The sequence below is a fragment of the Dendropsophus ebraccatus genome, chromosome 1, assembly GCF_027789765.1.
Source record: "Dendropsophus ebraccatus isolate aDenEbr1 chromosome 1, aDenEbr1.pat, whole genome shotgun sequence".
Taxonomy (NCBI): Eukaryota; Metazoa; Chordata; class Amphibia; order Anura; family Hylidae; genus Dendropsophus; species Dendropsophus ebraccatus.
In genome coordinates, this window is record NC_091454.1 from 106,133,671 (window position 1) to 106,157,196 (window position 23,526).

General features: G+C 41.3%; 1 protein-coding gene across 4 annotated transcripts in view; it reads right to left on the reverse strand.

Moving 5' to 3' along the window:
• The window catches only part of CTTNBP2 (cortactin binding protein 2), a 108,794-nt gene that overhangs the window by 9,418 nt on the left and 75,850 nt on the right, over positions 1 to 23,526 (reverse strand). For all 4 annotated transcript variants that reach the window (XM_069976410.1, XM_069976418.1, XM_069976429.1 and 1 more), the window contains 11 exons: positions 23,102 to 23,219; positions 20,501 to 20,773; positions 16,432 to 16,527; positions 15,225 to 15,304; positions 13,358 to 13,444; positions 13,180 to 13,279; positions 12,448 to 12,603; positions 11,292 to 11,479; positions 8,669 to 8,847; positions 5,708 to 5,913; positions 1,887 to 2,060 (listed from right to left, as the gene is read on the reverse strand). In XM_069976410.1, coding sequence (XP_069832511.1) covers positions 1,887 to 2,060; positions 5,708 to 5,913; positions 8,669 to 8,847; positions 11,292 to 11,479; positions 12,448 to 12,603; positions 13,180 to 13,279; positions 13,358 to 13,444; positions 15,225 to 15,304; positions 16,432 to 16,527; positions 20,501 to 20,773; positions 23,102 to 23,219 — 1,657 coding nt within the window. The remainder of the gene's footprint in view (positions 1 to 1,886; positions 2,061 to 5,707; positions 5,914 to 8,668; positions 8,848 to 11,291; positions 11,480 to 12,447; positions 12,604 to 13,179; positions 13,280 to 13,357; positions 13,445 to 15,224; positions 15,305 to 16,431; positions 16,528 to 20,500; positions 20,774 to 23,101; positions 23,220 to 23,526) is intronic.

Below are 23,526 nucleotides of genomic sequence, written 5' to 3' on the forward strand. Positions count from 1 at the left end.
TGAACTGGATAAGCTTATGTCTTTTTCAGCCTTAGAAACCTACAGTAGTAACTATAACAGTTACTACTGTTATAATGGTGGGTGTAAAATCCATTACATTAGAGCAGGGGTGGGGAACCTCCGGCCCGCGGGCCGCATCCGGCCCCTGAGACCTCCCGATGCAGCCCGCGGCCCGCAGCTCCCCTGTGATGCGCGCCGCTCTGGAGGAGGAAGGAGCCGGCATACACAGCATCCTCCGGTGTCTGTGACAGCTGCCGGACACAGGAGGATGCTGTCTATGCCGGCTTCTTCCCCAGCAGAGCGGCACGTGTCTTCAGTCTCCTGCGGGCTGCGCGCGATGACGTCATTTCATCGCGCGCTGCCTGCATGAGAAAGACCGGCACAGAGGACCTGGGACAGAAGAGGACATGGGCAGCGTGGGAGCGGAGGTAAGGTGAGTGGGATGTTTATTTTTTTTATTTGGCGGTTAACTAGGCCACCTGGGACATGACTGATGGGGGTTAACTAGGCCACCAGGGACATGCCTGATGGGGGTTAACTAGGCCACCAGGGACATGCCTGATGGGGGTTAACTAGGCCACCTGGGACATGACTGATTGGGGTTAACTAGGCTACCAGGGACATGACTGATGGGGGTTAACTAGGCCTACCAGAGGCATCACTGGGGGGGTTAACTAGGCTACCAGGGACATGACTTGGGGGTTAACTAGACTACAAGGGGCATCACTGGGGGGGTTAACTACAATAGCAGGGGCATCACTGGGGTTAACTACAATAGCAGGGGAACTAGGGGAACAATACTTTTCCTTGCCCTGGGTGCTGCAAACCCACGCTACTAACTGCCGCACACGGTATGCGGCCCTCGAATGATTTTATTAATGCCCGACCGGCCCTCGACATGGAAAAGGTTCCCCACCCCTGCATTAGAGAGATACAGACCAATACAATAGATGTGCAGTGGTTTCTCAGCAATTTACTTAAACTGTATAGTTCTTGGTGCAAACTTTATTTGCTGTATCAGGGTGACTGATAAATCTGGTGTATCTGAAGTATGTCTAGTCCAAGCTTAAAGGAGTTATCCAGAGCTACAAAAACATGGCCACTTTCCCCACACTTTTGTCTCCAGTTCAGGTGTGGTTTACAATTAAGCTCCATTTACTTCAATGGAACGGCGTTTCTGGATACAAGAGTGGTGCAAAAGTGGCCTTGTTTTTGTAGCGCTGGATAACCCCTTTAATCCAAACCAGAACATTTAGTGCATTTAGATAACATCCCTTTCACCAAGGTCACATCACCTTTAACAGAGCCCACAGGCCTTTTGTTGGACCTGGTAAAATGTGTCTAAAACTCACAATAAACATGGACCAAGTGATGTAAGATGTACATTTTGTTGGTGCATTCTGTGAATGTAAATTCTGGCACATTTGCAACAGTTAATCTGGGACATTGTTAAAAAATAGTAAAGACTTGATTGGACGTAAAGTACATAAAAAGGACCAAACTAACAATTTGGGATGCAGCTATCCCTCCATGATTATTCTATCCTGAATAATATCTTTGTTCTATTATATATAACATACCATATAAGAGTCTTTTAAAAGTACACTTTATCTTAGTGGTACCTATATTTGTTGCATGGTGAACAAAAAAAGCACATATAAAATCTATATACCTACATACATAAAATGCAGCTTAGTATTGACTACACCACACCATACAAACACACTTGAAGGTTTAAGTAAGGAATTGGCCACTCACCATGTGGGCTACATGTGAATGTGTGATCATCATCGTTGGACAATGTCTTTATATTATGTTACAAGTCAGCTAAAAATACTCTTTGGTGAAAGGCAGAATATACTTTGGTAATATATTAGTAAAATCACCTTTGGTTCTTTCCTCTGTAGAATTCCATGAAGCATTCTGGTTAGATTTTTTACGAGGGCTTGTACTGACTTTTCTCCAGGCTCCATATTCACCTTTCTTCTTCCCCTTATATGAAGAGCTCATTGACAAAGTAAAACTTCCTCCTTTAAAATCTGACATGTATTGTTCTATATCTGAAATATAAAGAGGTTGTAAACCATAAAATAAGCCCCTCTTTCAGATCACATAACAGCATACCCATCCTAGTCTATACTGCCCTCCCTTCAGACAGCGTTCCACATTTCTGTTTACCATACCAAGTACACAAATATCCTTTTCAGGTATTGATTGAAGGGTTTTGAAAGTTGGAGGTAGCAGAGAAAGGTGTGGGGTCTTTAATTATTATTTATTATTTATTTATTTTTTCGGGGGGAGGGGGGGGGGGGGGATGTATATAAATGGCTTTTTGGCTCGGGACCCTCATCGGAGGACATTTGTGATGAAAATGCCTGCCCTGTCTGATGGATAGTCTGCTCAACTAAGCAATCAGTCCATCAGCCGGGTCGTAATATGTGCAGCGCTGGAGATCCCAGAGCAGTGATCCGGGACTGAAGAGGCACAGAGATATGTAAGTTAATAGTCTTTGTTACTTTTGCCCCAAGCTCCTGACTTTAAAAAAAAAACAGAGGCCAGACCTCTCCTTTAATAAAAAGTATTTTGGACATGTCTTTGTCTTTTTGATATTCTCCTTCCTTAGATTACTTGCTTGCATGTCTTAAAATGTAAACTTTAAGTTGTACACATACATGTTATTATATGTGTCATATGCATGTAGAAAAAATCAAGAGCGCACTCACCCCTGTTATTATATGTGGATGGAATAGTAGTGGTCTTGTAGATCTTGCAGGAAATAGTAGAGGCTGAGGGGTCAGGTATGGTAATTAGGAGAGGAGCGTATTAAAAGAAAAGAGTTTACCTTCCCCGACCTTCACACTGGAGACATGACCAGGTGCTCAGACATCCATGGCAGGCCTGCAGGTCTTTGCAAGGCCCCCAGCTGCCATGGAGACCCATTAGCACTGGCGATTGTGTCGCCGGGAAGCTGATGGATAAGTACAGCACACCCCTCAAATGTTGGGGTAACAATCTGAACGAATACAGTGGCAGGCCCAGTTGTCATACTGACAGTCGACCCCCCAAGATCCCTGTTTGGGGGACTCACACTGCCTTATTCTAGACCTGTTATAAAAGGTGTCAGCCTAAAATTAGGACCCTTAAAGGGGTTATCCAGCGCTACAAAAACATGGCCACTTTCTTCCAGAGACAGCCCCACTCTTGTCTCCGGCTTGGGCGGGGTTTTGCTGCTCAGTTCCATTGAAGTGAATGGAGCTTAATTGCAAACCGCACCTGAAATGGAGACAAGAGTCGTGTTGAAAGAAAGTGGCCATGTTTTTGTAGCCCTGGATAACCCCTTTTGCTGTAGTAAAATAAAAGCTGCTCGCTGAATCAACACTGAGGCAGAAAGCGTTTAGAAGCGGAAAACGAAGCAAAGCAGCCAGCATATTCGCTTTATAAGACGCACCTGATGTTAAGAGGAAAAATAGGAAAATAGGAAAAAGATGTTCAGTGACACACTATACAGTATATGAATGTCTTTTGTTCATTGTATAGCAATGATGATGTGTAACTGCAGCTCAGCTTCCATTCAAGTGAATAGGAGCTGATCTGCGGAGCACCACTGACTGATGCACAATGAACAAACTCTGTTCACTGTGTAGTGGAGCACTAAACAGCCACCAATTAGTGAATGGTAAGCTATTCTGTGGATAGCTCATCCGTTAGTTTTGCCCCCCAAAATCCCTTTAAATTAATATTGCTATGTGCTGCATTTAGTATCAGAGGAGAATGGTGTTCTGTTGCATTTCATTAGGTCACTGTAGCTAATACCCATAGTGAGGGCACTATGAGCAGTATTGCAAAGGGACATTGTGGCTGCTCCTTTTTGGGGCTATTGTGGCTAATATTGATACGTGCATCTAAGCTGGAACTGGTGGGGTCAATGCCATGGTGTTAATGGAAGGCATTATGGCAGGAACTTATGGGGGGGGCACTGCAGGGTATCCACTCACCCACTTCTGCAGCCACTACAGAGATCTCTCAGGGTGGCTGCCCTTTTGGTGGCTGTCAACAACCCCTTCCACCTCCACCTCACACCATGCTGCTGGACTCCGGCCGGAGCACAAAGGCGGGGTAGCGTGAGGTGGAGGTGGGAGGGGTTGGTGTTACCAGCACAGGTGGTGCCATCAAAGGCCAAAGCACAGCAGTGGCTTAAGGTGGAGGTGGAAGAGGTTGGTGTTATCAGGAAGGGCGGTGAGTAAATCCCCCCCCTCCCCCATACACACTTTGGGGGGGAAGGAACAAGTGAAAAATACAGTACCTGGTGATAGGGTTAGTTGGGAAGCCATTTACCATCACCAGCCTCCTCATCTTCTGCTGGAGACCAGCTAACATGAGCTCTGTGCATAAGCATAACATCACTGCTGCAAATGAAGGTTTGGGGAAAGAGGGAGGGTCTTACTATAATGACTATAATGGACGTGGCAATTTAGGAGGTGGTGAAGGTCCTGAAGCAGGGAATCAGTGCAGCTCAATGGTAGAAATGATCCTTGGAATAGGGGTCTTATCTACAGCCATGTAAAAGGGAGAATTATGGCCACGTTCTGAATATTTATGTGTCTGCAGATGAGGAGAGAGACTTCTGTGGGCCAGACAGTAGGTAGTGAAGGTACAGCACTTAAGGCCTTGCATGGCAACTTTTCACTGTATTTAATTCATGTAAGTAATGCAAAGCAAATCAAGCACATAATGTTTGCCATTACTTACCACTTCTCTTTATCTATTTAGCATTCTGAATTTTTATATTTTTAGGTACTACAGCCAATTCATTCCATTTAGTACCTAAGTAGCACACCTTAAGGGGTACTGCTCAAGCTCTACTATATTGAGGTCTGTCGTTAGATTTGATAGTTAGTATATTTCTCCACCAAAATGCTTAGGTTGTTTTTACAATGCTGTAGTGTCAGGTGAACCAAACTCAGAACACCTTAGAGCCATATGCTGATTTAATTTGCAGGACCTCTGTATATTTTGCAGGAGACTATACTTAGTGTAAATCATACAATCAGATGTTCTTTCTATGAAGGTTGCAGAAAATAAAAAATCTGCACAGGATCCATTTAACCTAAAGATGCCATTTCAAAATTTCTTAAATTGTAGGGAGGGAAATGAATCTGATGTGTTACTTGCATCATCTATGAATACACGTTTGGCCACTAGGAGGCATAAAAGAACAATTTACATTCCTACATCTAAAATTCCTTGCAAACGACAGTAGTTAGTAAGCGTCAGAGATGCAAAAACAAAAACCTGTAATTTTCTACACATTTGCATTCACTTTCTATAAGCCTGCAAATAGGCTGTGAGGTGTATGTTGATAAATGAGTCCAACTAGTCCTGTTCACTTTATTGCTAAGCTTAATAGTCTACTCTGCATCCCCATGCTGTATAATGCCCATCTTCCATGTTACATGCAACCGAGAGGTAAGATAAAAATTACAGATTTTGAATTTGTGTATTTTAATCTATTTACAGGTGACTTGACATTGCGGGGCTCTTTGAGATTGCCTTTATTACAGCTAGTTCTAATAGCAAAAGGCAAACTTGGATGGAATGGAAGAACAATTAACTTGTAAAGAATGTATTATTAATTGTACTTAGACCTGACGTTAAGTTTTACTTCTACATACTGTACTTTTTCATAACTACTTATTGCCATTCTTACCATGTTTTGGAACAGGACAGCCATGCAGAATGGCTTTATTAAGCAGAATGCTAAGAGCTGCTTTAACAATTGCCTGTTGACCTTGGCTTGGAGTTTTTGTGGCTGTAACACGTCCGAGAACTGAGGACCTTTTTGATGTGGCAATAGACAGGATCGCTTCTTGGACTTTAGGAACTATCACTGCATTCCACAACTTTGACATCCATCTATAAATACATATAATGTTTCACCGTAAGTTACTGAAGCAGTATAAGACACTTTCACATTTCCTTAAAATCACTCTGCTTTAGGACCTTAGAATAGACATGGAAATAAAACTACATGAAAATACATACTTAAAGGGGAACTCCGGATAAGAAAAACGTGTTTACTATTAAAAGTACATTAAAAGTTATATAGATGTGTCTATACAATGTATTACCAAATCTGTACAGTTCTGCCACACTGGTAGCTGATAGAAATCCAGGAAGAGAAAAAAAATAACCCCTGTGCCAATTTAAATGGTCTCCTGCTCCTTCTGCTATCCCCCCCAGGAGACAAATCTTACATGCCTCTGTCTCACATTGTGTGTGTTTGCTGAGGACAGGCTAATGATGCATACAGGGGGCAGGGTGTGATGTCACAGGAGGCGGGGCTGGATAACTCAATCCCCTGACTGATTCACTATCTCTGTCCGACCAGAAGCAGCTGCTGCACTAATTTTACTGATTGTAATGGGTGGGTGCTGTGATGATCACATGAGGGAAAGCATTTTTGGTAGTTTTAAAACTGGGATAGACAGGTAAGTAATGCTATATGCTTCTGCAGAAGTTTTATTTCTTTTTTAACCTCTACCTGGAGTTCTTCTTTAAAAGGGACTCTGAGCAGAGCTTCAAAAACCCAGCTTTGCCCCTACACAATGTATAGAGTTTCTGGCTCTGTTTGTTATTTACTCAGGTGCTGTTACTCTGTTACTTAACAGCGGGGGTGCTGGGTGGTATTGGCTTTTCACTGATCAGATATCCTGTGGATAGACCAGTAATAAAAAAAAAAAGTCCTGGAATTTCCTTTTAAAGTCACTGACCATCCCTAATAAGCAGTAAGTGTGCAGTAGCAGAGAATTGCAATAGTGAGGGATGGGTGGTAGGTGGGTGTCAGTATTTTTATTTTATCTACAAAGACTTACACTACCGTTCAAAAGTTTGGGGTCACCCAAACAATTTTGTGTTTTCCATGAAAAGTCACACTTATTCACCACCATACGTTGTAAAATGAATAGAAAATAGAGTCGAGACATTGACAAGGTTAGAAATAATAATTTGTATTTGAAATAACATTGTTTTTATATCAAACTTTGCTTTCGTCAAAGAATCCTCCTTTTGCAGCAATTCCAGCATTGCACACCTTTGGCATTCTAGCTGTTAATCTGTTGAGGTAAGATGGAGAAATTGCACCCCACGCTTCTAGAAGCAGCTCCCACAAGTTGGATTGGTTGGATGGGCACTTCTGGCGTACTATACGGTCAAGCTGCTCTCACAACAGCTCAATGGGGTTCAGATCTGGTGACTGCGCTGGCCACTCCATTACCGATAGAATACCAGCTGCCTGCTTCTGCTGTAAATAGTTCTTGCACAATTTGGAGGTGTGTTTAGGGTCATTGTCCTGTTGTAGGATGAAATTGGCTCCAATCAAGCGCTGTCCACTAGGTATGGCATGGCGTTGCAAAATTGAGTGATAGCTTTCCTTATTCAGAATCCATTTTACCCTGTACAAATCTCCCACATTACCAGCACCAAAGCAACCCCAGACCATCACATTACCTCCACCATGCTTAACAGATGGTGTCAGGCATTCTTCCAGCATATTTTCATTTGTTCTGCGTCTCACAAACGTTCTTCTTTGTGATCCAAACACCTCAAACTTGGATTCATCCGTCCACAACACTTTTTTCCAGTCTTCCTCTGTCCAATGTCTGTGTTCTTTTGCCTTGTTCTTTCTTAATCTTTTTCTTTTATTGGCCAGTCTCAGATATGGCTTTTTCTTTGCCACTCTGCCCTGAAGCCCAAAATCCCGCAGCCGCCTCTTCACTGTAGATGTTGACACTGGTGTTTTGCGGGTACTATTTAATGAAGATGCCAGTTGGGGACCTGTGAGGCGTCTGTTTCTCAAACTAGAGACTCTAATGTGCTTATCTTCTGGCTTAGTTGTGCAACGCGGCCTCCCACTTTTTTTTCTACTCTGGTTAGAGCCTGTTTGTGCTGTCCTCTGAAGGGAGTAGTACACACCGTTGTAGGAAATCTTCAATTTCTTAGCAATTTCTCGCATGGAATAGCCTTCATTTCTAAGAACAAGAATAGACTGTCGAGTTTTAGATGAAAGTTCTCTTTTTCTGGCCATTTTGAGCGTTTAATTGACCCCACAAATGTGATGCTCCAGAAACACATTCTGCTCAAAGGAAGGTCAGTTTTGTAGCTTCTGTAATGAGCTAGACTGTTTTCAGATGTGTGAACATGATTGCACAAGGGTTTTCTAATCATCAATTAGCCTTCTGAGCCAATAAGCAAACACATTGTACCATTAGAACACTGGAGTGATAGTTGCTGGAAATGGGCCTCTATAAACCTATGTAGATATTGCACCAAAAACCAGACATTTGCAGCTAGAATAGTCATTGACCACATTAGCAATGTATAGAGTGTATTTGTTTAAAGTTAGGACTAGTTTAAAGTTATCTTCATTGAAAAGTACAGTGCTTTTTCTTCAAAAATAAGGACATTTCAATGTGACCCCAAACTTTTGAACGGTAGTGTAAATCTAAAAATATTTATCCAGACAACCCCTTTAATACCCCAAAACATTATCATAACTTTATTGTGTATACAAAAATAACAATAAACATGGTGTGTGTGTCCTGTAAAATGAACTAATAATCTTAATAAGAAAAACTAGATGTTGGATTTAAATTTAGAAAGAAGGACTTACTTCACCATTATATGAAGATTTCCAGGTACTACTGGACAAGACATAAATGGTTGTGGTCCAATAAGGGCCTCTGGTGTGCCTAAGCGGGACAAGCAGGAGTTCAGCTGGTGCCAAACCATGTATATCCAGTCAGCGCCTCTACATACTGGGTCAATGGGTGAAGGCATTTTACCTTTAAACTTAAAGATACAAATGAAGTCATTTTAAGATCTACAGTATATAAAATTTTTTCAATTTGAATACATTAGAGCATGGGTCTCCAAACTGTGGCCCTCCAGCTGTTGCAATACTACATTTCCCATCATGCCTGAACAGCCAAATCCAAAGCTCTAGCTGTCCTGGCATGATGGGAATTGTGGTTTTGCAACAGCTGGAGGGCCACAGTTTGAAGACCCATGCTTTACAGTATATTTTACTCTGGATTATAGCACTTTGCATGGTAAATAAGTAATATGACATCTAAATAGTAAGTGATGCCCACAAAAGACCTACATACATGACGGTTAACTGTAGTTATCAAGTTTAACTGAAATTGGACCACTTAGGTTGTAGTTACTCAATGTATTGATATAGGCAACATTATCATAGTGTTCTTTTGCAGCTAGGGATATAAAGGTGTCAGTTCAGCCTAAAGCAGTGCTAAGACGGCCAAATTACCATGAGAAATAAAAATAGCCATAAGGATGCGATGCACTCCACAAATCTCCTGATGTACTAAAATGGTACGTGGCTTTGGGAGTGAGGGTATTTCTGCATCTCTTTATCTTTGGTAAGTGCACATAACATGGCTCTTAGTAAATAAGCTATGCATGACACTTAGCATAAGAGAGCTGTTCACACTTGTCTATTTAAGAAGGGTCTCAGAAAAATAAGGGGATCCCCCAACTGCTGGACTGAGAATTATACTGTAGTCACTGCAAGAATCCAGCAGCAAGTATGGAGTTTGCCCACAGATGTACCATAAGGCAAATAAAGCATTGCACCACTTGCTAATGGTATCTGAACAAATAGCTAATGGCTCTGGATTATGAAGAATATATTTTTTTTAGCTGACAAAACCTAAACTTATCTCAATATTACAACCACATTTTATAGATTGGTATTTCATCTAATTTAATAGGATGTTAAAGGGGAACTATCAGCAGGTTGGACAAATCTAACCTGCTGATATTTCCCCTTAAAAGGTTTATCACATAAGTAGCTAATATGCACGTGTGACTGTAAAACGTGTCGCAACTCCTCATTTGTCTTAGAAACTCAGCAAGTAAGGATCAATAGTTCTACATTCTGGAGGAACTGAGGCTGCAAATCAATGCTGACATTTCTCCCAAGCTCTTGTTAAGGGTGCTGTGATTTAGTAAACATTCAATGACATTTAACCATTTCACACTTGTAATGAATACAAAAATATTGACCAAAACCTGCCATATATGTCTAAAGCAAGCTAAATGTTTACCGTAGACCACTACTTTAAAAAGCTTAACTAGTAAGGTAAAAGGTTTATTGTAAAAGGTGTGAAGTGGATCCATAGACAATGGTAAAAACACAATTTATTTTGTATTTTATGCTATGTTTTTAGTCCACTGGCCCCTTTTCCCCTAGTACAAGGGAGCAAGGGACCCCACCTGGGTCCAAGCACGTCATCCCTGCAGGCAAATAAACAGAGAACATTGGGGAGGACCGGAATAGCAGCACAGGATTAGTGGGTATTTTTTATGGTTCTTTTGTTATTTTAGGTAATTTTCCCCTTTAGCTAGTTTAGTTTCAAGAATTTGGAAAACTTCTAATCTACAGAAGTCAGGAAGGAAAGGTAGGAAAACAACAAACTTGTATGACATAATAGGATGATATTGGTTTATCTTATAGATTATAGCAATAAGATACATTCACACAACAGGATTTTGCAGCTGCTATTGCAGACATGTTGTGTTGTCAAGCTCTTTGGGTTCAGCAACGTATTCCAAACCCCAGTGTTTGATTCAGTGCATTCCTTGGGCATATCCAACTTCTGCTTCCGCGGGGAATCAAACGCTAAGTGTTTGAGATCAGAGAATGCTGCCGAACCCGAGTGTGGTGATGCCCCACTGGGAGGCGCCAGATGATGAAGTGTGACTCCACTGCAGTAGTGGTTGGTCGGGGAATAGCTGAGCCAGGTGTTATGCTGTTGTGACACCAATGCCGGTTAGTCACACAGTTATGATGGCATGCCTGCTTTTAGTTTAGTGAGGCTGGCTAAACCCTTGCCGGGTTATTTGCAGACAAAAGAACAACAGGTTTGGGTTATTTGGGGGTCCCTTGGGTGTTTAACACAGGGGTCCGGAGTGGAGTCGAGGCCCACCCGGACTATCGGTACTGCCACCCACAGAAAAAGAAAGATGCAATGACTGTGTAGGTAACAAAGATGCAATGACTGTGTTACACCCGTGGTGGGACACCACACAAACAGTTTGACAGGTCCACTAAGCACTAAATACAACCTCTGTTGAAATTACCCACAATTTCCTTTTTTTCTCTCCAGGTTATGTTTCAATTTTAAAAAAAAATGACATGTGTAACAATACATTGTGATCTCGATTTTGTAACATTGTAATTATATTATGGCTTTTTGTAATTTAGGCTCTACCTTCAGTAAAACCTTCCTCTTCAAAACTTTGTGGAGTAAATTGTGAATAGGCTCTCCATCCCATCTCAGCTGTACCCAACGGAAATGCTGCTGAACAAGTAGTTCAGATCCTTGTAGATGAGATCTTCCCACTGTACCCATTAAAAAGCAATCTTCATGGAAGTAGTATGCCTCAGACACTCCATTTGCTACAACAGCAAATACATAATATGTGATGGTAATAAATACATAGAAAGTCAATATTCATTAGACCTCAGTGGTTGGTAAGTTAAATAAATGATGAGAATTATTTCCCAATTGCCACTTGTCCATTTCTCTAATAATAATTTTAAAACATCACTGTTATATTTAAAGCAAATGTACCATTAGGTAGTAGCAGAACGACACCTGCACAGGGATCTCGTGGTGCGGTCCTTTTTTTGAAATACTACCTAGTTCCTGTAGCCCCATTGATTCTAATAGAGCTGCGTCAAAGAGGAGAGGGCATATGGTCCCACTGGGCGGTGGGTTTCCTGTGCTGACGCTGATATGCTACTGTAAAAAAAAAAAGGAATACACCTAATGGTACATTCGCTTTAACCCTTTAAAAAGATATTATAATTTCCCCCAAGAAACAAAAAGAATATTACAATGACATAACTGACCTTCCTGAAACTGCAATGCTCTGCTATCATTACTATCAATAGTGTCTAACAATCGCTCACTCTTAACTGCAGCATATATAGGACACAGTGTATTCTTACGCATCATATCTTTATAATGGGTTAAAAATAAAACTGAAGCATTGTAAGTAGAGATGAGCAAACCGGGTGCGGGTTCGAGTCCATCCAAACCCGAACTTTCAGCACTTGATTAGCGGTGGCTGCTGAAGTTGGATAGAGCTGTAAGGTTGTCTGGAAAACATGGATACAGCCAATGACTATATCCATGTTTTCCACATAGCCTTAGGGCTTTATCCAAGTTCAGCAGCCACCGCTAATCAAACGCCGAAAGTTTGGGTTTGGAAAGACTCGAGCATGCTAGAGGTTCGCTCATCTCTAATTGTAAGTCCTATTAATGAGGTGCTTCTTCACCAAGTGGCAACTGATACATAACAGTGACAAATATGATCCACAAAAATGGATCAGTAGAAAGCAATGTACTATTCTTTAATTACCTCTATGAACACAAAATGGATTTTCCAAGCCTCGATTTTCTAATGAGGACATTAAATCCCCAAGCAGTTCCAATATGGAGACCTTCTCCAACTTTTCCAGAACAATAATGGTTTTCTTCTTTAATGGAGGAGTATCAGTAACTGGAATCAAACAGCCTGAATAGGAAAGCAGATATCCAAAGATAATAAAAAGGGTCAGCCAAAGGGTCACTAACTTACAGGAGAACCACAAATATTAATCACTATTCACAGTAATAACAAAATAAAGCACAGGAAAGTTAAAGTAGTCATCGGGTTTTTCCAGGGGGTTCCATCGGGTTTTTCCAGAGAAAAATCCACTCATCTGAGGGCAGAGAGTTCCAATACTTATTAGTTGCCCCTGTAAATGAACATTTCAGGGAAAGGACAGCTCCCTGCTCTGCCATTCTGTTTCACCGTATCTGTGTCCCAAGGATACAGACGGAGAGAAGGGAGGAGATTGTCTACAGCCATCCAGATGCTCTGTGCTAGCAACACACTAGAAACAACTTGTGTATGTCCCTAATTTTACTATACTCCAAACAAACTAAAAACAACAAAAATAATAATAAAAGTGAACTATATTACAAGACAGATAAAACAACTAGCCTAACAGTGGGTTATTGTGACCTAAATCGAATTGTCTTTGGGCAGTCAGTATGGTTTATGGTTTCTTCTAGAATGGGGAATAGCATCATTTCATAGGCAGCTTACCCGAATTGATGAATATGTCTACAAGTTGTTGCTTAGATAACTCAGACTCTACTTCAACCTTTACAATATCACAGCTAAATCCAGTAGCCTCTTCTTTGTGCTGTAACACAAAAGATTGATTAGCATGCTGAAACTGTACATATGCAGCCATACTGAACAACCAGCAACAGCATGATACCTTGATGCAGTATGATAACTGATCCACTATATATTCCTGCAGGCTTCCTTCTGGACCTTGAAAGATAAGATTGTGATACTGTTCAACCTGGAAATACAAAGTTAAAATCAGTAATCATCATATAAGTGAAAGATAGATATAATGTGATAACAGAAATACTAATCAAGTATTTGTACAGGTGGTATAAAATACTATCATCATTCACAGAGAATAGTATATTACACGACAATGCAGTAATATTTTAGTGTAAATTCTGTTGAAATTGATTCACTGAACCTTAAAAAGTAACCTTAAAAAGAAACCTTGCCACTAATTCGTTGTCTTATTGTTGATTTGTTTTCTTTAGATTCATTATAAATATGCATATAGACATTATATTTTGTCAGACATTTTTAGCACCCTATAGAAGTCTATGGGGAAAAAAGCCAGCATATATGTGAAGAAACACAAAACGCAAGGTCGCTGTGATTTAACAAAATTGCAAATGTACTGAAAAAATGCTATATCAAAAAACATCCTTTGAATATTGCGTTTCATTTTCCCCCTTGGGGCTGCTATATGCAAGTTTATCAAATTAGAACATTTCTTAAAGTGTAACTGTACCTTAAAGACATGAGGCTAATAGAATAAAAAATGACAATGACTAATAGAACACTTCCTTTGTTTTGTTTTTTTATTTATATGTATGCATCACTGCTATGGGCATGTACTATATACACACTGTATGGGTCTGTATTTCAGTTCGCTGCATGGTACCATTTTAGGTAGAATCAAAATGATGCAGAGTCATGACATCTATGCAGTAGTGGATTATAATAGGGGCGTTTTGTGCGGCAGCCCGGGGCCCTGAGCTCCTGGGGGGCCCATGACCACCCAAAAAGACTTATACTTTCAATGGTGTACTGTCTCCTGGCTACACTTCTGCCATGATTTGCAAAAAATCACGTTTTTTTAATGGCAATTTTGCACAAATCAGGACATCATGACATTATCTATCCTGTACTATGAACGCCAGGCTAGTGCTGCCATAGTTACAGTGGGGTGGGGGGGCCCAGGCTTGGTGAACAGCCCGGGGCCTATGGTAAAGTTAATCCACCCCTGAATCTATGTCATGATGTAAAACAAAATGATGCAGAGCCATGACATCTATGTCATGATGTAAAACAAAATGATGCAGAGCCATGACATCTATGTCATGATGTAAAACTAAGGGTGCCTTCACACCTACCGTATCGCAGCTGAAAATCCTCTGCGGATCCGCAGCAGATTTGACTAAATGAATGAACACAGCATTAAATCCGCACTGTAAAATCCGCAGCAGATCCGCAGCGGATTTTACAGTGCGGATTTAATGCTGTGTTAATTCATTTAGTCAAATCTGCTGCGGACCTGCTGCGGATCCGCAGCGGATTTTCTGCTGCGATACGGTAGGTGTGAAGGCACCCTAAATGATGCAGAGCCATAACATCTATGTCATGATGTAAAACAAAATGATGCAGAGCCATGACATCTATGTCATGATGTAAAACAAAATGATGCAGAGCCATGACATCTTCGCAATCATCATTAGTGGACACAATGATCAAGAAGTGATGACACTTGCTATCAGTAAGCAATCACTGTGAAAACCCTACAACCAACTTAATATTTTTTGGTTATGTTTACACATACTGTAGAATTTCCATCAGTCTTTTGATCAGTCTTTTTTCAACCAAAACCAGAAGTGGGTTGAAAACACAGAAACTGTGCAAATCTGTCCACTATAATTTTGTCCTGTCAGTTCAACTCCTGATTTTAGTTGAAAAAATGCTGACCAAAATACTGACAGAAATACTGTGTGTGAACATAGCCTTACAATAAAACCTACCAAACGGAGAAAGTTTTGCAGTATCTGGAGTGGTATCATTGATGTATAAGCCACACTATTAAGACATCCAACCTTTGGACCTGAAATAAACATGACATATGAAATAGTATAGAAATTGGTACAAAAACAAACGAGCTAGCATTCATATATATATATATATATATATATATATATATATATACTGTGACTAATTGTAATTACATTTGTATCTATCTAGATAGATAGATAGATAGATAGATACAAATGCATATATATCTATATATTTGTATTTGAAAGACTTGAGAACGTTTAATAATGATTTTGAGGTCAGTTCAAATTAATAAGATCAACGACATACAAAAGAATTGTGGTTCGTTGTTTGATCATTGCCGCATTAGACATTACTGTAATGTGCACCTTGCATCGAAACAAACTGAAGTAAAGCCCAACTGTAATGGAATGTTGTGTTTTTAGTTACGTTTGCACTTTATCTGACAAAGAGGCGTGGCTTCAGTATAAAAGGGTCATGGCTTAAGCATAATGAGTTTGTAGACTTTATTGTACGCAAAATTCTTTGTGCAATTTGACTCCACACAAAAGGTGGTGGACAAACCACACAAAAAGTCCACTGAAAAAATTTATGTGCAAATTCATCATATGTTCAATGATTTGATTTTGCAAATCTGAAACTGGCATAGAGGATAAAGTACAAGCTTGAAAAAAGGTGTGAAAATGTTGCAAATAACATATCCCAACCATAGCGTATGGCCATATCAGTATATTTATGTCTGCTATTTATACATGCTTAGTATATATGTTTGCTATTGACTTGTTCTTCTTGCTGATAGCGCTGATGTAGTTTGCATTTCTGAAAAAGTCAGCTTTTTCCTAAATGCAGGTTAACGTGTCTTGGCTCTCATGGGAATATCTGTGTCTCAGAAAAATTATTTCACTGAGCTTCATTCTGAAAGGACAAGCAGAAGCACTGACACATGAATTCCTCCCAGGCACAATCTCTCATACACACCACTATTCGCTTGTACAGCTTGCAGAGAAATGCATCACCGTATTAGCATGCCCCAGCACTTCTCTTTCCATGTGTCAAATGGGCACATGTATCAGCAATACAGATGAGCAAGATATTTACCTATCATAATGCGTTTCCTATAGCTCAAGCGACAAAAACTATTAATAAAAATAATAACCATTGACTGATCACATCTCTTACCTGGCATGGAAACTGTTACTTGATCCACTTTGCCCATTCTGAGAAATTCCCATGGTGACTGGAGGAAAATCTGACCAACAGACCAGGTGGTATTTCCTGAAAGCAAAATGAAGATTGGGCAATGGTTTTGGGAAAGATTTACCAAAAGAAGAGAAGGACAATAACTAAGAAGTGTTTTATATCAGGCATTCATTTATACAGCTCTGCCTTGTTGTCTGGGACTAATTATGAAATGTTTTCCTATATTAATAAACATATTCCAAAAAGTTCCCCATACACCTTATATTTTCACCACCTGTACCTGCCACTCGCTGCCCATTCGGCCATTGGTATAAGGTATATGGGGCTCTCCTGAATGACCACTGACAGATGATGTTGGTGGAGATAGCAGCTGGGTATGATGGAAAATCAACATCTGACCCCTTTGTTCTGGGAAAGATAATCCGTAGTCAGAGCTTTCTGGCTGTGAGTTACCACTTCCCTCCCCATAGAGAGCACAGGAACACTCAGCCGTTCCTGTGTGTGGAGGATGGAGAGTGAACGGGAGAGATAACTGACAGCTGAACGACTGTTCGGCCTTCAGGTATTGGAGATGTGTGTTTGTACTCTACATTTTGCGGAGTAGTGCAGAAGTAAGAGACTACGGCTGTGTTTACACAGAAAGATTTATCTGACAGATTTTCAAAGCCAAAACGAGGAACAGACTATAAACAAAGAACAGGTCATAAAGGAAAGACTGAGATTTCTCCTCTTTTCAAATCCATTCCTGGCTTTGGCTTCAATAATCTATCAGATAAACCTCTCTGTGTAAACATGCCATTAGGGGCAGATTTAGCAAAGTGTGTAAATTATACACTAGAGTAAACTGCCCACAGCAACCAATCTCAGCCCAGCTTTCAGTTCTGGTAAAATGTAAGAGGAGCTGTGATTGGTTGCTGTGGGCAGTTTACTCCAGTCTATATTTTACACTCTTTGATAAATCTGGGCCTAAGACTACAGTATATAGGTTTCCTTGTATTTACATCTGCACTCCACTGTGTAGACTGATGTCTATATAAGCACTAGATCCCCAGACACTGCATTGTTTGAACATGCTTGTGTCAGCACACACTATCCATTCTGATGTGGTCCCCTAGAGCCTAGACTGAAAAAAAATGTGAGTTACAAACTTTAAAGGGGTATTCCCCCCAAGGGGAAGTCCACCTGAGTATTTTGAGCCATCTGCAGTCTTTCTAGCTGACACCATTTCTGAGTTACAAGTTTTTCTAAAATCTGGTCTATATGCAAGATGGTGCTGGCCTGGAGACTACATTTCCCATCATGCAGTGCTTCTCCCTAATTGGTCCATTTGTACCCGCCCCCCTTTTTTTTGCCTTTTTTTTTACAGCTTTGTTTACCGCCCACTGCTGTCATTACTACATTGTACAGTAAATAGTTGCCACCGAAAGAGAACAGCCCTGACAGAGCAGATCAATCCCTGACAATAGCTATTAGAGAAAATATTATAAAATATATTATATACCTACAAAGCCTTCAAACACCTCCTGGCATTATACTCCTATAACACCTCCTGGCATTATACTCCTATAACATCCAATAAACTTGTAGCCAATAAGTAGTCAGATACTGAGAGCCGCACGGTGATCAGCAGTGGTGGCAGGTGGGGTGGTTGTAGGGGGGGATGGAGACTAAAAGCCACACAGAGACCAGCTGCTGCAGCAGCGCAGGAAGGATTTGACAGGGAACGGAGACATAGAGCTGCACAGTGATCAGCAGCAGGGGAGAGAGGGAGGAGGGGGGGACAAGAGAGACACACATTTGCTTACTGGAGGCACACGTGTCTTCCTTCACTTCAGTGGGCAGGGTTATAATCACTAACCTGGCCCATTGAAGAGACGGAGGGCACGTGATGCCGACACAGAGGGTGGGGGCCAGGAGCAAGGAGCGGTGTCGGTGTGGACACCAGTTAGCTCATTTTTTACTTTCAGAGGGAGTGAGAAAGCAAAAAAAGCACCATAAGGGTGCAAAACACATAATTACATGCTTTGACCAATATGTAAAACTATGGGTGGGCTATTAAATGGTGTAAAAAAGATTTTGGGAGGAATACCCCTTTAATGCTGAACAATGTAATGCTGAACAATTGTACAACACATATGGAACTGGATCACCATTAAAGGGGTAGTGCGGTGCTACACATTTATTCACTAAATAACACACATTACAAAGTGTACATTAAATGTTATTTAAGTGAATGCCCCCCTTCCCCATGTTCCCCCCACCCCCGGAAATGTGGTGCATTATACTCACATAATCACTGTCGACCCCGGCTGCCATCTTGGGTCAAAGACGTCATCTTCAGGAGGCCGCCGGGACTACTCCAGCCCTCCCTCATGCCGGTCCCCCTATAGTTATGCTTAGCCGCGACTGAGAAGCTGATGATGTGCTGGAGGGGGGCCGGCGTGAGGGAGGGCTGGAGCAGTTTGGCCAGCCTCCTGAAGATGGTGTTTGACCCAATGATTATGTGAGTATAATGCACCACACTTCCAGGGGTGGGGGGAACACGGGGAAGGGGGCCATTCACTTAAATAACACACATTACAAAGTTGTATAACTTTGTAATGTGTGTTATTTAGTGAATAAATGTGTAGCACTGCACTACCCCTTTAAGTTAGTACTATCAATGTTCAAACAGCATCTAGATGTTTATGATATTTAAAATGTCACTGTCATTATAACTTATAAAATCTAAACCAACAATATATGTGGTATAAAGCAAGTTTACAATATACACTCATCATTCTTTTTTTTATCATTCTGTAAAAAAAAAAGCTATACCAGAAATCCAGGTCCAGTGTCCTGAAGCTTTTTAGACTTGTGCTTGTTGAAAAAGAGACTAAACCCATAAAGCCCCGGCCAGTACAGAAAGTCACAGCTCAATATGTCTATCAATCAATTGACTGCCTTCTCTCTGAGCACTCTGGGATACACTGGACTTCCTGTGCTTAGAAAAAAGTCAGAACACAGGAAGTGACGTGTTTTGCATGATAAAAAAAATAATAATGAATGTAAATTGCAAAGTTCCTTTATATCACATCTACTGTTGATCTAGATTTTTAAAGTTACGACAACAATGACACTTTAAGTTAAGCTTTAGGCTATGTTGACACTACGTGAACAACCGTCCGTTCCGTGACCCCGGAGTACCGGCCGGGTGATCTTTCCGGCCGCGGAGCTCTGATGCGGGCGCATCAGCGTGTGCCCGCATCAGAGCTTCGCATAGCACACAGTGAAGCAAGCGGCTGGAGCCGCTTGCTTCACTGTGTGAACTGACAGGTGTTTCTGCGGCCAGAATTCACTGAAGTCCGGCCACAGAAAACTGACATGTCAGTTTTTTCCGGCGCAGCATGGGATCACGGCCGGAGCGTGTACGATGTGTGTACGCTCCAGCTGGGATCCCATTGAAAATAAGGCTATGTTACACACCGCAAATCTACGGCCGTAGTTCTGCGACGAGAACTACGGCCGTAGTTTTACGTAGTGTGAACATAGCCTTATACAGTAAATCAAGTTTTATAAACTATAAGCCTATGTTCACCAAGCCAATCTACAGATCTTCTGCAATAATTTCATACTGCAAAATCTGGAGAACCCAACTGTAAATTGCAGTGCAAGCAAATACGATTTCCAAAATCTCAGGAACAAATGTCATCACAAATCTGCACCAAACTCAGCAATTTGTTATGATGAAACTCATTTTCTGTGAATATTATAATGCCATTTCAATCTAATACACGACTGTGTTACATTAATGATATTCTACAATTAGTTTTTTTTTTATACTAGAAAGTTATCAACCAGTTTGTTTACATTTTACAATATATTTATTTATTTATTACTAAAGAGGATGAAACTGACATGACCTTCACTGTCAACCAGCTTTGGCATCAGATCTATAGATCAAATAATATTCACACATTGATTTAAAAAAAAAAAAAAAAAGTACACGTATGCAACAATGTGCTATATCCATGCAAGTCATATATCTTACATACAAGGATTCCAGTACCTAGCTTGAATGACAGGTCAGTGATTGCGCCAAGTCCAAGTTTGGATTCTGCAGAGTTATTAAATGTCAAGGCTTCTTGGCTCTTCCATCCATCAGACATAATAACACTGAAATGATTCAATACGGCCTGGCTCACAGCTGCTGAGAAGTCATCCCATGTTGTTTGTTTGAGAATGCGCAGGTAGCAGATGCCTTCACTCTCAAAATCACTTGGGCTGTCACATATGACAGAACTATCATCCAGAACAATCTTAACAGGAATCCTGAGTCCATCTGCAAATACATTTTCATCCATTGAAATCACTTTGTAAAATATACATTATAATGACATGCAACACAGTAATGCAACCAGAATCAGTTTGCGGTATGCATGATAACAGCATACAGCCAATTATACCTTCACCTGGACAGATGGATTAAAGGAGTTATCAAAGATTAGAAAAGTAGAGCTGATTTATTCTAAAAACAGCGCCACACCTGTCCTTAGCTTGTGTGTAGAAATGAGCGCAACTTGAGCATGCTCGAGTCCCATTGTTCAGCATTTTAATACCGGTGGCTGAAGAAGTTGGATGTAGCCCTAGGCTATGTTCACACTATGTAAAAGTACAGCCGTTGTTACTTTTTGTGGAGCGCAACATAACCTTATCTGATATGGGATCCCGGCCAGAGCGTAGACACATCGTATACGCTCCGGCCAGGATTCCATACGGGGCCGCAAATAACTGACGTCAATTCAGTGAATTCCGGGTGCAGAAAGCCCTGTCGGTTCACACAGTGAAGCGAGCGGCTCCGGCCACTTGCTTCACTGTGTGCTATGGGAAGCTCTGATGCAGGCACGCGCTGATGCACCCGCATCAGAGCTCTGCGGCCGAAAAGATCATCTGGCCGGTACTTAAGTACCGGCCGAGATGATCCGGCCAGGGACCAGCCATTCCGTGACCCGGCCGGGGTCACGGAACGGCCGGTTTCTCACGCCGTGTGAACATAGCCCTAGGGAGTCCGGAAAAACATGAATACAGCCATAGTGCTCGAGTTGCACTCATCTCTAGCTGTGTGTGCTTTTTTCTCACATATTAAAGTCTATAAAAGGAAAACGCCACTAAAGACATACATTATTATGCTGCAGATATCAATGTAAGTGAATTAATGAACACAGAATTAAATCTGCTTCAGATCCTGTACATGTGAATAGACATGCATTAGAATATACAATAGGGGAGGCTCTCTATCAAAAGTGCTGTGTGGATGGTATTGTTAAAGGAGTTAGCCACTTTATGGTAAAATTGTTCAGTGTACAGTATTAAAGGGGTAGTCCGATGTTTTAAAAAGTTATCTGCAAAGCTGGTGACACAAAAGTTATATAACTTACTAATGTACTGTAGTTATCGTTATAGTGCCCTTCCCCCCTTTTATTTTAAATCTACTGACCACCGGAAGTCTCGCTTCTTGCTTCTTCAATCTTGATTGTCAACCCCTATTCTCCTGCACCGCCGCCATCTTGTGTCAATGCGTCATTGACATACGTCACAAGAATAGGAACGGCCTGTTCTCGACCCGGCTGGATACAGCAATCCCCTCTCTGAAGCACGTCAATGGCTGCACATCCCTGTTCCCTGTCAGAAGGCGTGCCAGAGGAGCTGGGCACGGAACATGGGCGGGTGTGCTGGCCTGTGATTATAGATAGGGGACGGGACAAGGAGGAGAGAAAGCGCACAGGGAAACATGGGAACTGACAGAGCGGGCTGCCGGACAATATAGGTAGACAATACAGGGGGTGACGGAGGCCACAAAGTACTGCACTATAACAGTCTGTAAGCACATAAGCATTCTGGAAAAGTTTTATATTTCTTGTCAATGCTGGATAACCCCTTTAATAACTGTGCTCAATGTATATACTGACAGCAGCTCCCTGTGTACCTCATAGAGGTAATATCAGATTGCCCTCCTCCAGGCTGTACTACCCTGCTCTGTGGTGAGTCTGTTTTTTGTGGTGATGGCTAACATGGAGGAGCATGTGACACTGCTCCGTCCCTAGTGTCCACCACTGAGCCTGTATATGCCTATGGAGGACACTGGAGGCGGACCATGGTCACATGCTTCTCCATGTCGGCCATCTTATGCACAGACTCTCCACAGAGCAGGGCAGCACAGCCTGGAGAAGGGGAGTCTGATTTTAGCTCTCTAAGATACACAGGGAGCTTCTGTCAGTATATACAGTGAGTACAGTTACTAATACTGTACGCTGAGCAGTTTTACTATAAAGTGGCCAACCCCTTTAACAGTGGGTAAGTGTGTCAGGACAATGGCATGGGCAGCCCTGCAATTCTCTGCAACTAATAGGCGCAGATGTAGTAGAATATTCAATTGTATATAACCTTAAAAACCCTGTAGTATTAGTCTTCTGAGAGCAAAAACCATTATACTGCAATGATTTCTTCTGAAATTGTGTCTTTTGAAGATAAAATAGATGGAACATGATAATCTATCTTCACAGACTATAATAGGATTATGTGGTAATGCTTTCCTACTATATGCGATCTATGCAGCTTAAATGTTGAGCCACAAGAATAACATGACAGATAAAGAGAAAAGTTCACCCACTAAGATTCTCCAGGAGCTGCTTGCAGTCATCTGTGGCCACATCATGTACTGTCCGGTTACACTTATCTTTCTTTTCTGGCTCCAGCCCAGAGTGGCTACATAGGATTTCTAAGCAATCCTGGAAAGATCAGATTAGTTGAAGGAGGATTAGGGACAAATATTAGAGGCAGATTAGCTCATCAATATATAACACAATTTAAAACCAGTGAACAGCTGACAAAACACTAAAAATGCTAAATATCCATGGGGAACAGATTCTTCTTTTAAACTGAACTGAACTGAAAATTTTATATCTGAATTTTTTCATTACCAAGACATAGAGAATAGAAGCTCCTATTTAAACTAATGCTGGCCATGGAGATTAAGACCAAGACAGCAAAAAGTCACACCATTTTTGCACAAAAATATTGAAACTTTTGCTATCC